At 45.0% G+C, this 19,268-nt stretch overlaps 1 protein-coding gene across 1 annotated transcript in view; it reads left to right on the forward strand.

The window, feature by feature from the left end:
* Window positions 1-4,134: 4,134 nt before the first annotated feature.
* crhr1 (corticotropin releasing hormone receptor 1) overlaps window positions 4,135-19,268 on the forward strand; it is a gene marked incomplete at its 3' end in the record, with an annotated part of 49,520 nt that continues 34,386 nt past the window's right edge. The window contains exons 1-4 of the mRNA XM_083635138.1: window positions 4,135-4,233; window positions 11,831-11,921; window positions 13,675-13,719; window positions 14,093-14,218. Coding sequence (XP_083491264.1) covers window positions 4,204-4,233; window positions 11,831-11,921; window positions 13,675-13,719; window positions 14,093-14,218 — 292 coding nt within the window. The 5' untranslated portion in view covers window positions 4,135-4,203. The remainder of the gene's footprint in view (window positions 4,234-11,830; window positions 11,922-13,674; window positions 13,720-14,092; window positions 14,219-19,268) is intronic.

A 19,268-nucleotide genomic window follows, 5' to 3' on the forward strand; every position in this document is an offset into this window, starting at 1 on the left:
TTCATTGGGGCACTTTTGCGAATGCGCCCGTTCCCTAGCTGCCTTCCTTCCCACCTCAGTGTGAGTAGTCCAGTCTCCACATGCTGTGGGCCTACACTAGATTGCATGGCTCCGGCACCAAGCACACTCGTACTCATAGAAAACAACAGCGCAATTATATGGACCTATACAGAGGCTGATGGCGTATTTATGACATAAATGCACTACTACACCCCAATATACTGGGAGCACCTGCTTCGCGAAATGGGCCTATGCACCTGGAATGACCCTTAGAGTGCTGCGCACAGGATGCGATGCCATGGAGACGTGGTAGGACGCGTGACGTCTCCAGAGCTGGGATGGATCAGGCCAAGATTGAAGATAAATCATGTGTCAGATTAGTTCCAAGACAAGGGGCCGGGTCCGTGTGGAAAGGACTGCATGGTGGTGACCTCTTCCAGCCGCAGTAGCCAGAGAAGGGATTAGAAAGACCATCGTACACAACCTACTTAAACCCAGGTAGCCCGGCGGGTCCGAAAAAGTAATAGCAAAAACACATTTGCATGACAGCCCTGTTGACTGTCGGGTTGATTAGATTGGATTTTTCAACACGTGAATGCTAGTCTTAAGATCTTAAGAGTGTGTAGGATAAAGATAGGCGCTCACAAAAGTAATGCACATGGTAGATGGATCAGCTGCTGGTAATAAGTTGAAATTGGATGGTAACCACGCTTAACCCAGTTTGCTAGTATGGGCTTGGCTCTCCTGGCTCTTGGTGTGACATGGCAGACTCAGGGGAGGGCAGGTGTCGTGAGGACTTATAACTCTAACTTTAGAAAACCAATACAAACCAGAAGGTGAAAGTATTAGGAAAGATTTATTTACAAAAACAAAGTCTCACAGAGCAACTGTGGTCCAGTCCCATCTCCTGTTCCTGGGGACTGACCCCCCCTTCCTGTTAGTCACTTCCTTTTATAGACTTCTTCCTGAAGTCCTACAACAAAGAGTAGCTTTATGCACTTAGCTCCTCCTACGTCTAGGAGGAGGTATTACAACAACCTCTAAATTATCTCTACACAGGGCACTGTCACCTCAGTTAAAGCATCTCCTGAATAATGCCACTTTGCATGTCAGTGGATCTTTAGTTTAGTTTAGTTTATTTGACATATCCATTTAAAATACATGCAAGTCAGGCATTAAAAAAAAACAATGTCAAGGATAACACAAAAAGTCGTGGACTTGTTCCCGTTGTGGTCTTTGGTGTCAACGTATACATAAAACACTTAAAACACATAAAAATACTTAAACACTTAAAACACCAAATGTAACATAATACATTGTGTACATCCTAACAGTCCCTCCCTCCCAACATTACCTGTCTATTCATGGACTTTGGCTAGTAGCCATTTCCTAGCATTCACCTTAAAACTGTGTGGGTTCGTGGTCTGTTTGATGGACAGAGGCAGTTCATTCCACTCCCGTGCTCCTGTGTACGCAAAAGAGTATTGCCACATTTTGGTTCTACACCTCAGGGGGTGCAGGTTGGCTAAGCTGTACCTAGTCCTGTGGCTGTGTGATTCCCCGGCACTGGAAAAATAGCTGCTTAGGTATGCTGGGGCCCTGTTGTTAACGACCTTGTGTACCATGTTGAGCCTCAGCTGAGTCACTCTGGCCTCAACTGGTAGCCAGTTGAGCTCTTGGAAGTGCCTCCTTCCAACATGGTCTCGAGGGCCTAGCCCCATCACAACCCTAACCAGCTTCTTTTGAGACACCTGCAGTTTCCCTTGTAATGAGACTGTCAGACCTGTTGACCAAGCTACACTAGCGTAATCAAACTGACACTGCACTAGACTGTTGGCTAGTAGACGTAGGCTTTCTCTGTCCAGCAGATTGGCCTTTCTGGCTAGAAACCTTGTGCGGGCGTTAACTTTACCCAGCACCTGTAAGGCCATTCCCTCCCCACCCAAACTGCTATCTAAGACACACCCCAGGTACTTCACTGATGTCTTTGCAGCTATCTCCACTGACGCAGGCTTTAGCACAGTGTGCATTTAAAGCATTTTGTGCATTCATTCTAAAGCTTCAGTGAATATGAGAAGCCCCAGCCAAACCTTCTTCTTGGTGCATGTGAGCATATGGCATGTAATCAAAGTATGCAAGTTATCATGAAAGCCAGTATACCCCCAAAAAAAAGCCAGTACTGGGTTTGAAACCAGTGGAGACAGAGGTGGGGGATGGAAGCCCCCTGCAGGATCTGCATGCCTAAAATCTGAGCACAGCCTATAGGCCAGCATGGCCAGTAAGATACTGTACCAAACAGGCAATCACAAAATCACATGGCTTACAAATAGTTAAATTTGTTACATTTATTTGGGTTATATTTCGCAAGCACTAAAAGCTTCTTCTTCTTTTTTTAATATAAACCCATTTTTAATTTTATGAGATCACGTTGTATCAAAACATCCACACAAGGATGCTGAACTATATTGACACAGTGGGACCATCTATATCATCACATCCAGATGTTGTTTTGGATATTTGCCCCCATCTTCATTTAAAATGTTCCATTAAAAACACAAAAGCCTTTCCCTCAGCTAAAAGGATTGAACCACAGAAATGCAAGCCTTTGCCATTTTTGGATGCCCCATCCCCACGTTGCTCATCATCTTCATGCACAATCTGAAACACATGAATATCATATTTCCTTTAAATATACATGCAGAAGCCTAATGCTTATCCTACTTTTGATTTGTTATAGTAAACACTGAACTATGGCCCAGTACTTAAGTGAACTTCAGTGAATATGAGAAGCCAGCCATACCTTCTTCTTGGTGCATGTGAACATATGGCATGTAATAAAATGATGCGAGTTATCATGAAAGCCAGTATACCCACAAAAAAAAGCCAGTATACTGGGTTTGAAACCAGTGGAGACAGAGGTGGGGGATGGAAGCCCCCTTCAGATCTCCATGCCTAAAATCTGAGCACAGCCTATAGGCCAGCATGGCCAGTAAGATACTGTACCAAACAGGCAATCACAAAATCACATGGCTTACAAATAGTTCAATTTGTTACATTTATTTGGGTTATATTTCGCAAGCACTAAAAGCTTCTTTTTTTTTCTTTTTCTTTTTTTTTAATATAAACCCATTTCTAATTTGATGAGATCACGTTGCATCAAAACATCCACAAGGATGCTGAACTCTATTGACACAGTAGGACCATCTGTCTGTCCCGCTGAGCCAAATCTGTTAACTCACTCTGGACTTGGCGCTAATTCAAAAGGGGCACATGCTAAAGCGCTCCCTTTCCCTGGACGCTTGGCAGTGAAAGCTTTCTTTCAGTGATGCGCTGCATCCTCCCTCCTCCCAATCAGTTTACAACAACGGCTGCTCGTCGTTCTTTTGAACTTTCTCATCGCATTGACGGCTAGATTGCATTGCAAGGGATTCAAGATTTTGATCATCTGACACAGAGGATATAGAAGAGCAGTTGCATAATTAATTGAGCCTATACCTCGGTCGCGTCGGAAAGTAGCCGAACACCCCGTGTGGGCGGTGCATTGAGGCTCCATCTCGGACTCCATGCAGCTTCACCAGTCACTTTAGGGTTAGACAAGCGGAGGAGAGGAGCAGTAACCAAGGATGTAAAAGGAGTTTTGGAGCTGGACCAGCGTTGAAGTGTATACGTGTCCATCTAAAGGCGCGCGTCTCTAATATGGTTTTGGGTTCCAATCCTGTAATACAAACTGCAGCGCGGACCGACTTCCTTTGAGTATTTATGAGAAACCGACCCGAATGGAAAGGACAGGACAGTGCATCACCTGAAGAGACGCTGCTGCTGTGCTCACAGCTAGGCGGCAAGCTCAGATTCTACATCATACTGTTTTGGAACAGCTCTTCTTCGTGGCCGACTATCTGGAGAGAGAGAGCAATTGGAGACGGGAGCAATGAATTGCGTTTGGCTGGCTACGAGCGTTCACTGTTGACTCAACAATTCAGTGTATCTTCCAAAAACATAGAATTGGAATCTTCCAACAACTGTGTTGTCGCGACTAAAACTCAAAGGATGGCTTCACTGGAGTCTGCTGAATGAATCGCAGCGAGGCGGATGAAAAGATATTGGTGAAAGATGTGATCAAGTCATGATGATGGACAGGGTTTGAATGAGAAGACGTTTTTTTGTGACACTCCTGAGAGAGTTATGTGAAAAAGGGTCTGGAAAATGCGTCGCATGTGCATCTTTCTGGTGGAGGTAAGTTGAGATCTGTGCCTTTTGCGCATAGGCTGCTGACCACTGGCTCCTATTATAGCCTACCAGCCCATCTTCCCTTCAACGGCTTTTACAAATAATCAAGGAAATAATGAACAAATTGTTGTTTGGTTATGATAGGCAGACTTCCACGGACTTCAGATAGAAGTAACGGGGGGGGGGGGGGGGGGGGTGCAGCCTATTTAACATATATCATCACATCCAGATGTTTTGTCTATTTGCCCCATCTTCATTTAAAATGTTCCATTAAAAACAAAAAGCCTTTCCCTCAGCTAAAAGGATTGAACCACAGAAATGCAAGCCTTTGCCATTTTTGGACGCCCCATCCCCACGTTGCTCATCATCTTCATGCACAATCTGAAACACATGAATATCATATTTCCTTGAAATATACATGCAGAAGCCTATAATGCTTATCCTACTTTTGATTTGTTATAGTAAACACTGAACTATGGCCCAGTACTTAAGGTTAAGATGGCATGAGAAAGCAGTTTATTTCCCATCTGGGACTAAGGGCACACATCCTTCCTCTAAATGCTGATGCTGAAAAGCCCAGATTTGGGACACTGAGATTAAAACAGTGAATGCAGCAAGAGCAGTCTGACTGCACGTGTAAAACTAATATTTTAACTAACGATTATCTTCATTGTCGATTAATCGGTTGATTATTTCCTCATTAATCGATTAGTTGTTTGGTCTATATATAGCTTATAATGTCAGGAAATGGCGAAAAAACATGTTTCACAAACTCCAACGTGACATCCTCAAATGTCGTTGTTTTGTCCACAACCCAAAGTCAGTTTACTGTCATAGAGGAGCAAAGAAAGAAACCAGAAAATATTCACATTTAAGAAGCTGGAATCAGAGAATTTTCACTTCATCTTTTTTTAAGATAAAAAAAAAAACGATTCAAACCCATTAATCGATTATCAAAATAGCCTGGTGATTAATAGTTGACAACTAATCGATCAATGGATTAATCGTTGCAGCTCTACTCAAGACATAAATAAAAGCAACAAACATATTGATTTGATGTATTAACTTACCAGTCAAATTATCTCATGGGGGGGAAAGAAGATTTTCCAAGATCAATACACTTCTTATTTTAGCAAAATGGAGAGCCACCACAAGCAATAGCCATGTGGTTTGTGCACTCAAGAGACATATCTCTGCTTAGTGATGTTATGAAGGCCTGAGGTAAAGCATCTTACCTCCTACCCATTGTGCACGGGAGAAAGCTATAGCACTAAGAATAGTCAAGAATCCTCTGTGGCCATTTGAAACCCCCCTACTTTCTATTCACGTCGTGTTCCCAATGTTGTGATTTAAGGCAGCAGCACACGCATGCCTGCTGAGGTCAAAGGTGAGGCTTCGCTGGAAATACTAGACCTAATCTTATGCAAAGCGTCGCAGTCTCAAATCACTTTAACAGAATTACAGGCTTGAGTCATCAGTTTACATGGCGGCTGCTGGTTCAGCTCATTTGGAAGGAGGTGGGCAGATACCTGGCCAGACTCACCGAGCGTGCAAAGGAAGCAGGGAACCATGTCTTTGGGCACTGTAGCATCTTATGTGATGTGACTGGATACACTAGTGTGTCGTAATCATCAGGTATGAATGTGCATTTACACCGTATAGAGTAACATGAACGAGGTCATGAATGAGGCTTACGAATGATGTCATGAAAATAGCCTGAAAACTGACATTTAACACGTTTGTGAACATTTCCCACACCAGATCCCACTTTTAAGATGACAAAGCACGGGGCGTCCGGGTAGTGCAGCCTATACCAACACAAGGGTCACAGGTTCGAAACCCCCGTGTTAACCTCCGGCTTGGTCGGGTGCCCATACAGCCATCTGCGGGCGGGAAGCCGGATTAAGGGTATAAGTCCTGGTCGCTGCACTGGAGCCTGCTCTGGTCGGTCGGGGCGCCTGTTCGGGGGGAGGGGAACTGGGGGGGAATAGCGTGATCCTCCAACGCGCCACGCCCCGCCGGTGAAACCCATTGCTGTCAGGTGAAAAGAAGCGGCTGGCAACTGCACATGTATCGGAGGGAGCATGGTGCTAGTCTACAACTCTCCCCAGAGGGGCAGAGGGGGTGGAGCAATAAGTGGGACAGCAGTCAACTTCCGGCATGTTGTTGCTACGTGACGCTGGATTGCAGGAGTCTTGTATAGGCATATATATATATAGTCATCATTCAAGGCCGACCAGGGCAGGTTTTCTCTCGTATGTCTTTGCCTTCGAATCACCAGAAACGGTCAAATATCTTAAATCAAAATGTATAAAGTCAACATGTGAAATTAAGCAGAATTGATTAAAAACCGAAGCTCAGACCACGTCCAGGTTCAGAGACTTGTTGTTTACCCCCACGTCTGGCTGCGTGACGTCAGGGTGTCCGCAAGAGTTGGGGAGAAAAATGGGAGGAGAATCGGAAAAGAAGAAGAAGAAGAAGAAGAAAACAAACACCAGACGAAGATCCTGGGTCTGTCCTCATTCACCATTCATATTTTACAAGAACAAGTCAAAAAATAAAGGCAGATCCGGACTCCCAAACAGGACCTATAGCTCTCCCAATGGTCGGCCTATCCCTCTGCTATGTTCTCTTCGATCAATGAAAATGCTAGTCGGCAAAATCATCTTTTAAAACATTGGACCGACAGTCATTCGAAAATCACAGTAGCTGCAGGATCTGTTGCTGAAACGGTTCACACAAACGTGTTAAATGTTTCAGGCTGTTTTTGTGGCCTCATTCAAATGAATGTGAAGTAGAATAGAACATAATTCCACTATTGTCATTGTACTGGGGGCATATTGTCATTGTACTGGGGGCATATTGTCATTGTACTGGGGGCATATTGTCATTGTACTGGGGGCATATTGTCATTGTACTGGGGGCATATTGTCATTGTACTGGGGGCATACGGAATTCAGGTGCGCTTATACAAGATAAAAACTAACAATAAAAAGCGAGAAGAATGAAAAACTGTTGACTCACACAGCTGCACTCACGTCCACACACTCACACACTCATACACCTGCCTACGCACGCAGCCTTATGTATTCTACTGATACTGAATAAGAAATGGGATATTCCACAGAATCAATATCAGTGTTGCACAGAGTAAATATCAGTATTGCAGAGAGACAGTAAATATCAGTATTGCACTGAGGTATCGTACAGGATAAATATTAGTTGGGGCACTGTCAGTGCAGAGTGTGGCTTTGGGGTAGAAACTGTTTGTTCATCTTGAGGGACCTGTAGAGCTTTCCTGAGGGCAGAAGGACAAGCAAGGGATGGGCAGGGTGAGATGGGTCCTTTAAGATGCAGGATCTTATCCGCAGGCTAAAGGGAACTAGATGTGATATTCTGGGCTGTGTTGATGACTGTCTCTGTGGCCTTCTTGTCAGCCGTAGAACTGTTACCCTACTACCACCACCACCACCACACTAGGACCCCATAAACATATAGACATCAGGACCATAGACATAAATAATATGGACATAGGTATCCCATTCAATTTAGTTTTCCTGGCAGAGTTCAAACGGTGGGTGTCACCATCTTGATTTTTCATCAGCAGAGTGGGAGGGAATGGGTTGAGTCCTTCCGCACCTCATGTGAGATGGGAGTTGCCCAGAGCCGCAGCTCCGCCTGCTATTGGTCCAGTGATCGGCAAGCTGCGCGATCACTGGACAGGCGATCTGTCAATCACCCCCTTTTCTATCATCTATTTTACTCCAAACGGGCGAGTTATATAAAAAACGACCCCCCTACAGTTGTTATGAAAAGGTGAAATTAGCTATATAGACCAAAACCGTGTTTCTCCCCTCACTGGAAAGATGTTTAATCCTGTTACAAAGTCGGGCATTTTAACATGGAATGCCTACTGCCCCCCGATGCCTAGTGGCCATTCGAGGAACTACAGCTTTTCAATTCACTTCCGCATCATCAGAGGGAAGGGGGTGGGGCTTGCCCACTGGTCAGGAGGGACCCTCTTAAAGTAAAATCCGAATGTTCCAAACTCGTCCAGCTGCATCCGAACTTGGTAATTGTTATTAGATTATATTGTGGTTTTCATGGCGGTCGAGTGCCGAATAACCCCAATGTTAAAACTAAGTGGAATATTGCTTTAGCGACCATTATTTTCTAATGATTACAGGAGAGTAAAATGCCAGATGGTTACATTATGTGCATCTTGATTAGAAGTCTACTACAGACAGTTAACCTAGTTTAAAGAGTAGAGTAGGCAGGTTCGTTAAAATAAAAGAAGAAAATTAAACGGCTTCTGGTCTTTTCTTTTTCACTCTCTCATAAAGTGGCGGTGGCAGGTTGTCTGTCTGATGCTGTCTGCTCGTATGGATCAGTGCTTTCTAGTATTATGGCAACAGGAGTGACGCCATGTAGCATGCAGTGCCACTCACTTTATTCTGATTGGCATTCGGGTCGCCAACCTCCCTGGATTGGACAGAAATCTCCCCGCCAGGCTCTTAGAAATCCATATTCAGGCGATCTCTGCTAAGTGAGGGGATGAAATATTAATTTGGAGCATTCCATTTCAGTGTGAAGCAGATGTTCTCATTTCGAAAAAGACCTTGAATAGAGGTCCTTGCTGAGGTTGAGCTTCTTATTTCGGCCTGGGATGTGAATGGGGTCAATATAACCTTTAGCGTGGTCGGGAACCAGTCTAGTGAAAACAGCACTACCGGCACTTTTGCCACATTAAGACCCAAAAACAGCTCATGATGACCCATTTTGGGTTGACAAGCTTAGTTATAGTATGAGACGCCTAGAACAAGAATAATGCAAGATGCATGATTTGAATGTCTGGTTGCATATCCCAAGTGCCTTCTCCTCACATACACTAAGTAGGCTACAGTACTGCAACCAATCATATCATAGCAATGACTTCAAAAGCTCATGCCATTTTTTGTACATTTCACCACACTCGAGGTATGTTCCTCTTCCAGTCTACACACACGACACGCTAGAACCCTGCATTCTCGCCCGAGCCCGAGGGGGCCCGACCCATTTTCACATCACTAGCTAGGATCTCGGGTCTGCCTGTTTTTTGTTGTTCTTGTTGCTGTTGTTGTTGTTGTTGTTGTTGTTGTTGTTGTTGTTGTTGTTGTTGTTTATGTTTGAACTGACACATTGTGGTGTTCGAAGTGCTCTATTGTTTGGAATTGAATTGAAATTGAATTATTAATAATAATAATAATAATAATAATAATAATACATAAGTTTTATATAGCGCTTTTCTGGGGAACTCAAAGACGGTTTACAATACATAGAAAAATAATACAGTAAACAGAACTAAATAACAAGAATGAAAACAAATACAAATCAATAGATTGCAGAAATGGAATGGTGGTTAGAGGTAGAAGTCAGATATTGTAGGCTGTTTTGAAGAGGTGGGATTTGAGTTGGGTTTTGAAGGAGGTGAGTGAGTCGGAGGTTCTGATATTGAGGGGCAGAGTTCCAGAGGGTTGGGGCAGCGATGGCAAAGGCTCTGTGTCCCGTGGTGCGGTGCTTGGTTTTGGTGATGGGGGTGAGGAGGTTGGCATCAGCAGAGCGGAGACGGCGGGTGGGGGAGTGGCGCTGGAGGAGATCTGTTAGGTAAGAGGGGGCCAGATTATTGAGGGCTTTGTAGGTGATGAGCAGGATTTTGAAGTGGATGCGGTGTTGAATGGGGAGCCAGTGGAGATGTTGGAGGATGGGTGTGATGTGTTCTCTGGAGCGGGAGTGGGTGAGTAATCGGGCAACTGAGTTTTGGACATATTGCAGTTTACGGAGGACAGTGGAAGGGAGGCCATAGAGGATGCTGTTGCAGTAATCTAGTCTGGAATTGAAATTGGAATTCTGACAAGCCGGCGGGCTCACCTCGGACTCAAGCCCGAACTTGTACGGCATGGGCCGGGCTAGGGCCTAGATTTGAGGCCCGTGCAGACACACACGCACGCACGCACACACACACACACACACACACACACACACACACACACACACACACACACACACACACACACACACACACGCACACACACAGGCACACACGGATGCACAAGCACACACATACTGTTTTGGCAGCAAATAAAGATTGATATTGCAATGTGCTAACTGAAATAATTCAAATTAACATGACATCACTCTGCGGCAGGCAACAAGGTCACTTCAGATTTTTTTTTAATTGAACCTTGAATTCATGAACATGAAAGTGTTGACAGAGAAAATTATTATAGACAAATTACCGGTAGTGGCATTGCATGAGGCAAGAAGAGTTGTTATGCACATCTGCCCAAGGCCAACACCAGGATTTCCATTCAATTAACTATAGGACTTTTTTTTATCGTATTTATTTTGAGCAGGGAACAGACAGCGCACATTGTAATTACCACTGTATTTCAATAAATGAGACTACTAGTAGAAAGTTTGATCAGTTTGATACAACAACAATTCATTTTGGCGTATGACTCCATGATATTATGACGCTCCTCCTGAGATGATGAGAGGAGGGCGTCAGCGATGAATAGGATAGAAATTTCTTCAGGAGTCATGATGTTGGTGGTGGTCAGGGGAGGAGGCGGGGCGAAAACAACTGCTTCACATGGATTCTGATATACTGCCCCGTTAGGTGGCCGTTAGGCTCAGCAGGCAGGAATAGATTGGCTATTGCCAGAGAAGGTAGCGTGGAAGACTGTGAGTGAATGGTGAGAGAGCGTGAATGAAATAGGGCGTGCCTAACAATGAATGGGTTATACAACCTCAAAGGAAAGGGGCGTGCACTGTGAACAACTGGGCGTTGGCTGCAAGGTAGTCTCCATTATTCAAATGTGTTATAAACATCACTTTTTGACAATGAAGCATCCCTGCCAACTCACTCCAAACACTGGTTCTGGCCTACAGGGCAGTACACCAGACAGCCCCTCTGTACTTACAATCTATGGTCAGGCTCCAAATCTCTCACCGTTCCCTCCGCTCCTCCACCAGTGCAGGACGCCTCGCCCCTCCTCCACTACGGGGGCTCAAAAGTCGCTCATCCCGCTCGCGACTCTTCTCGTCCCTGGCACCTCAATGGTGGAACGAGCTTCCACCTTCGGTCAGGACGGCCGAATCACTGCCGATTTTTCGGAAAAGACTACAGACACACCTTTTCAGGCTCCATCTGGGCCCTTCTTGATCTAACTTCTTTCTCTCTTATAAAAGAAAAAAAGAAAAATCTAAACTAACCTAAACTCAACTTGTACCACTGTTCCTTCAGATGTTGTAGTTGTCATAGACTGTGTTGCATAGTTGATTGCTCTATTGCTGACAAAAATGTGTTGCAACACTTGCAAGCATCTGGGTCACAGGCCAGCTGTTTGGGCTTCATGAGGTTGCGTGTAGAACTTAATTTCTCTCGCATGGAGGAATCAAATGAGCACAGTGAGAAAGAATAAAAACACCCCCCCACACACACCCCCACCCCCACCCCCGCCCCTCCGCCATTGAATCAATGCGTATCACTATCACCTGTCAATTATATGAGAATTAGCTCTGTTAATTATGCATCAGCATTGAGCCTTTTCTCTGTCTGCAGGTGTCGGCCATCGTAAGCCTTCTTCTCCCACCGGGGTCTTTGGCAGATTTGACCTGTGAAGCTCTGCTTATGCTGTCAGGGAACGTGTCAGGTAAGTCCAGCCCTAACATCAGCAACACATGGTGTCAGGGAACGTGTCATGTAAGTCCAGCCCTAACATCAGGAACACATGGACATTTCCTTTGTGCCAGTGCCATCGCCAGCTGTTCCTTACCACAGCACAACAGCTGTTCCTTACCACAGCACAACAGCTGTGACCAGGTTTCAAAAAGAAGTATTGTGTCCAATATAATCCATCTTGACCGATCACTCACAGACACAAACGTATTGCATAATGTGTATATGGATATGTGCACACACACACACACACACACGCACGCACGCACGCACGCACACACACGCACACACACACACACACACACACACGCACACACACACACACACACACACACTCATGCACAAATGCACAGCACAACCACTAACCCTAACCGCTAAACTAAATACCTAACCAACCCTCATTCGAAATAAAGACCCCTTCAAAGTAGATATTTTTGTAATTGCCAAATGTTTGTGTAGACCTCACAAGTACAGTAATATACAGTACCTATATACCATACACACCACAGTAGGCTACACCACACACACACACCACAATAGCCTACGCATAAACCCTGTTATGAACACACACATACACACATACACACGCACACACACACACGCACACGCACACACGCACGCACGCACGCACGCACGCACGCACGCACGCACGCACGCACGCACGCACGCACGCACACACACACACACACACACACACACACACACACACACACACACACACACACACACATAGGAATCATTTCATTACGCCCCTTGGGAATAACTTTAAAGTTGAAGGCATCTCAAGCCCCTTGTAATACAGTCATACAACATGCATTAGCATACATCAGCATGCTGCCACACAGCTCAGTGGCAGCTGATTTATGAGGGCAATTTATCTCAATCTTCTTGAGCCATTGCAGCAATAGCAGCACGGACCTCAGGGCACATGTCTCCATTCAGATTGTCCGCCGTGGGCCGGTTATTGCTTGGGGAAAGGTCTGTCACCAGTGTTTAGCCTTGCCCTTTCAGGTTCACCCTCTGTAGATGTTAACATGGGTGTAATGAGATGTTCTCTGTACGCTCCTCGTCTAAACTCTTCCAACACGGATCCAGGAGGTTATTGATGGATTACTCTGTCTTCTCTCCTCTCTCCACTCTTCTCCACTCTTCTCCCCCTCCCTCTCTTCTCTTCTGTGCTTGTTTTATATGCTCCATCAGGGGTTTTCAAAGTCTGAGACTGTGGGCCCCAACCCCCCCCCCCCCCCCCCCCCCCCAGACAAAGCTTGGAAAACGGAGCCCCCCTCGCTCAATTCCTGGATGCCTATAGGAGCATGATTATGTTCCCATAGATACTCCATAATTGTGCCAAGATAGTCTAATATTTCTGGTTGACATACTTCAGACTACACCAAATACAAATTGTCTGTCTGAAGGCATTTCCTGACGCCGGGAAAGTGGGGAAAACTCAAAAAAATCTCTTTAACCAAATCACAATCACACACATTTAGGCTATTATATGAGATCTCCTTTTAATACGTAATGCAAACAATTTTCACTTCCATTTATACTGAGCCTCCCCTGAAACTGCTTGGAGCATCCCTGGGGAGGCCCCTCCTCCCACTTTGAAAACCTCTGTTTACTGATAGTGCTTAGCTAGATTTAGCCAGACACATTCTCTGTGAAGCGCTCTGCTTGTGAACTAGGGCTACACAAATAAACTTGACTTGACTCTCTCTGGATTGCAGTGCATTCATTGGCCATCTGGAACCAAACCTCCAGCAATGTCACAGGTCAGTGGAGCAGCGGGGATGTGTGGAAAACTGATTCCGGCCCCCGTTTACTACAAAGTCAACGTTGTTGTGGAATATAGTCCACACGGGGAGCAAGTTTGATCTCATCTCCGATTATAGGGAGGAGTAACATCAAAGATAAGTGCGAGGCTGGAAATAGACTTGGCGTCGTGCCACAGGAGACGACGCTCAGTAGCGCTGCCGGAGTAAATCATTAAAGCCCGCGAACACAAATGGCTTATTCAGCTCCGCCATTCATTGCCAAGATCATTGTGAAGCATTGTGAGAATTGCACCGACGCTATATGTAGCCATGATGAGCTATGCCGAGTATGTATGTCCCGCGTCTGACATCCGTGTCCCCCACTCTGCAGTCCCGGGACTCTACTGTGACACGTCCATCGATGGCATCGGCACCTGCTGGCCCAAGAGCAGCGCGGGGCAGATGGTGTCGCGGCCCTGTCCAGAGATGTTCTACGGTGTCAGATACAACACCACCAGTAAGTCCACAAAATCAACCCCCCCCCCCTCACCACCACCACCCACCAAACCAGAGTGCTGCGGTACTGAAAGCTGCCTGCAGCGACAAGCCGACAATAGATTCCAAAGATGATTTCTTCCTTTTCCGCTCGGTTTTCCCCTCGGGCAAATCTTGTTCACGTACAAATTAGCATGAGCATACAAATTAGCAAGACACACAAGAGTGTCGAAAACAACAACATGCATACACAAAGTAGGAGGTGGATCATCTTGGTGCACTGCTGAAAGGAGCAAGGAGCTCAAAAACGTGATGTGTTTGGGAAGCGAGAAAAGTAGGCCTAGTGCACCCGCTGTGAGGATGGTCAAAGTAAAGTGGGACGATGCACTAAATGCGCTTGAAAACACCTTTAAGGATCTCTGAAACGCTTGAGCCAATTAAATCCTGATTTCACTTTGGGTAGAGCAATTTAACTTCCCAGCATCCACTCAGGAGCAGGCAAGTCAACCTCTGACATTAGCTGCCCTGGAGATGCACCACTAGCTTAAAAATAATAATAATAATCAAAGTCAAAATTAGTGCTTGAAGCATGGGGCTCTATCTTCCGACAGGCGCTATCCCCTAATAGCGCTTTGCACACTGTTTGCGCCGTCCGCCAGGTGTTCTGCCGAGTTTTGCTCCCCCGCCGAGCAGCAAAAAAAAAGCATCCCCACCTCACGGGAGCTACTTGTAATGATTTATACAGAAATGTAACTGTTTCAAAGTGATATAATTGTCTGGTAGACGTGACCTCCCTGATTTCTAAGTTAAAACAGCCCCGAAATATGTTGGAGATGCAATTCTCGGCGGGCATGTGGAAACGTTCACGGCACCTGTCGCAAGCGCAAATTAGAGCCGTGCCAAAATCATCTGCGCCCCGAAATGCCTGCGCAAACGGGATTTGGGCGGTCTTAACTACCCTACCAGAATTATTCACAGGCGTGGCCAGGCAAGGCTGGGCATTACGTCAATCAAAACCAATCAGATTCTCGTCTCGCAATGGCTGTTTGCGCGAGGCATGCAATATGCTGTAATTATCTCCATGCGTAATAGAGTGTACTCACTCGTGCGAGGACAGAGGGAGCTTATTGACAGATCGTCTATGGTGCCAACGACCCTCCGGCTTATGAAGGTAAATAGCCTATGTCCATTGTCTACAAGTTTTCTCAATTAATTTCACTCTTTGCGATGTGATAAAAGTTTCTCAGTGAGTTATAGTTGATTGCCTCACTGAATTATCTCCTAATACCCAATTTTAGCAGCATAATTTGATGTCTTGGCGTGGCAAGGCTGTGCGTAATGACATATCCAAAACGAATTCCACTTTCCACTGCGCAAATACCTCTCTGCGCTGGGAGCGCAATGGTAATCTCCGTGCAGCGCACCCAGCGCAGAGAGGTATTTGCGCGTAAGAGGTCCTTTTCAAAGCTCTTAGCGCAAAGTAATTGCGCGCTGCTGACGATGGCATAATGCCATCTATCACCACATTTTAGCGCTGAAACGCCTGCTTTAGCTTGTGGCAGCCAATGCCCAGTACAGTTATCACAGGCATGCGCTTGTGTCCGCCCCCAATTTGCATTGCGCACGGCGTTAAACGAGCGCAAACGCTAAAATAGCGCTTTTGGGAAGATAGAGCCCACGGAACATGGAATGAAATAATGAGCCTTATGTCATTTTCCTTGTAGGTGTGTTAGAAATATCATTTTTAGGCTGGGGCTTTGTGAAAGTAAGACAGTGGTGGAGAGGTGATAGCTGACTATTCTTGGACTCCATTTGAAATCTAGAGCAGTGGTTCTCTCAAATTGGGGTCTGGGGGGAACCCGAAGGGGTCCTTGAGGTGGCCCCAGGGGGTCCCCCTGGCGAAATGAGGAATAGTTTGATTTCACCATAGTCCACTGGAACTTATTCAATTGGGCAATGTATGAGAAAAGCTATTAGAATAATTTATTTCAACTCTCACCGCTATTATCTCCCCAGATAAAAGTGATAAAATTCGACAAAATCACCAACAAATTTCCCAGTACGGGGGTCCCTGGGACAAAATAGTATCAAATGGGGATTTGTATCCTGATGTAAAATATCCCTGGCTCTCGAGCATTCTGCAGGTCCTGCAGATAGAGCTATTGGCATACATTCAATTCAATAAAAGTATGATATTGAAAGCACATTTGTAAAAATGTGTTTGGCGGTAATTCATAGGACCGTTAGGAGCCACTGCGGAATTAAGGACTACAGTTGCTGTAAGAGAGGACGATGATTCAGCCTGAGCTCGCCAATAATTTGACATCTAGAGGTTCATTTCACCTTGGGGATTAACAGCATCTTCTCTGTTCAAGCATAGCCACACAGCCTAGAAGAAAGTGCTTGTGATCTGACATTACCGTGCAAGGTCTCCAAAAGACAGAAAAAGTCAACAAGACCAGGAGACCTGGTTCTGCCAGACCCAGAAGGAACAAATTCCTAGTAGGCAACACACCTACAAACCACTTTATAAGTTAAAAGTATAAATCATTTTAGGCCGTATTAACATTTTGTTGGAATTAAATGGGAATACAGCATGGTGGGGGTGTATAGGGGTATTTGGTTGTAGATTTGTGTATAGGCTAGACCAGCAAACCTTCCAGTCTGATTACATTCACCTGTCCCTTGTTGATTAGACCCTCATTGATTTTACTTGCTCACCTGACCTGCCCAACGCAGCTTCCCAATGCAATTTGAGTGGCTAAAACATTTTCAACTCATGAATGTTACAAGTGTGTTGTGGGTTTATGGTTGTGTAAATATGATCAATTGCTGTCATACTATTGATTGCCATCTCATTAATCAGTTGGCTGTAGGTGATATTTATACAAATTACCTTCAGGTGTTGTGGGCCCTCTATTGCCCTCTAATGTACTGTAGTTAATGACCACATTTAGACATGTCTTTCTTTTAACTATTCCATAAATAAATAAGTATGATCTAATATGATCTAATGGCCAATAATGAACCAAACTAGGCACCACAATTACAACAAGTACAGATCCTGTACAGTTACACGGCACATGTTTAAACCAGTTGAATTAAAGGTAATTCAACGTTTGTTAGTGTCCCCATTCACTGCTGGTTCAAATAGTAGCAAGTCCAGACCTGCTCTGTTGCCCCTGGTGGTTGAAATCTGAAGCGTTCCTGAATGGCTGGGGAGGAAAAGAGGGACAGACCGACAGACCGACCGACCGACAGACAAAGCCTCCTGTAGGCCGACCCCCTGGGTCTGGCAAAAAGTGTGCATATTGGAAGAGATTCAGGCTACAGGATGGCAGTCTATTCCTGCTGCTTTATGGGAAATCCACCAAATAAATAGATTGACGTAGGATTTAGACTGATTGAATTTCACTTTCCTCTGTCACTAGACATTGGACACCATAGATACAGTCGGTCTGTGTGGGAACGCCCACAAAACGTTACTTCCGGTATCGTTGTGTCAGGAGGACGAATGGACGGTGGGGGGGGGGGGGGCGGGGGACACACATATACAGTATCTCAATAGGCTGACTCACCAGCGGAAGGTGCTGCGGCTCTACACTATAGGATTGGGGATTCAAGAGCAGGTACATAGATGTCTGTTCAGATGTGCGTTTACTGCGGGCGTTGAATCCCCGATCCTGTCTGCCTGGGCTGGGCTAGCAGCTAAATGCTAACTCTGCTGAATGGGGAGAACGGGAGGATTTGGCCCATGCTGACCCATGGACCATGCGTCTATGACGAGACACCGCCTGAAGGTATGGGCTTGATTCAAAGGGTAACAGCACTACCGTGTTCTTAATATAAAGTCTATTTTAGAATTCATGTATTATGAATCATCATTAAATATTTGATCATGTTCAATAGAGGCGGTCAGAGGAGACTAAGAATTAATTTCTGTCGTTTGATAGAACTGGTCCACAAAATCGTTTTTTTTTTTAATGCAGAAAGTAGGCTACATACTTTCTATTTCAAAGGTAGAAACATTTCCCTTAAGTTTGTAGACTGTTGTAATGCACCACTTTGGAATCAACTAATCTTCAGTTTTTATTCAAGGTCTTTATATTTAGCCATCTGCGCTGAAGCGACTGGTTCCTTTCTGCCGTAACATTGCATCCATCAAAAGACTCTTCATCATAGTGAGGACACAGAAAGTATTTATAGACTTTTCTTTTACCATCACGGTATTGCACACACACGCGCACGCACGCACACACACGCACGCACGCACGCACGCACGCACGCACGCACGCACGCACGCATGCACACACACACACACACGCACACGCACACACACACGCACACACTGAGCAGCAGAAAATGGCAGAAGGGGTCTAATTCTATATAGAGTGAACAGATGAGAGAGCTGGAGTGCAGAGCTCCTACAGACCTACACTATAGTCTACAATATGATTCTCAGGGTATTGCAGGCAGAAGCCTCTCTTTCTTTTACAATATGATGTCTGTATCAGCAGCTATTTTCCATATATTTATTTTATATATATACAGTATATATATATATATATATATATATATATATATATATATATATATATATATATTAGGGATAACAGGAATTTTATTACAAATACTTGCATTGATACAGTATAGGATTTTGACACATTTGATTTATGTCATTATATACGAGGGATCCGCCGAGCAGCATTTTGGTAAACAAACCGCGTCACTGGGTGGAAACGGCAATGGAACCCTACGGAGCCTGAGTTTGAGCGTCTGACTCTAGCCGGCTGACCGTGTTTACAATTTAAAAACTGCGACAGTTCACACAACTTTAACACGACAGATGCAGATATTATACATCTAAACTCTTGAGCTACTTCTGCTCTCACTCAGAATGTCAAAATATAAGCGATGTGATGTATACTTTTTGAGATATTAACGTTTGTTTGGCACAACTCATACTAGTGAACTGCCGCGGGGTTACGCATTTTCGGGTGGCAGTGACGTCGCGCTGATTCGTCCTATACATAATATACAATTTTCTCTTTCCTTCCCGAGATTGATTTCAG

Source organism: Poromitra crassiceps (genome assembly GCF_964638095.1).
Source record: "Poromitra crassiceps genome assembly, chromosome: 4".
Lineage (NCBI taxonomy): Eukaryota > Metazoa > Chordata > Actinopteri > Beryciformes > Melamphaidae > Poromitra > Poromitra crassiceps.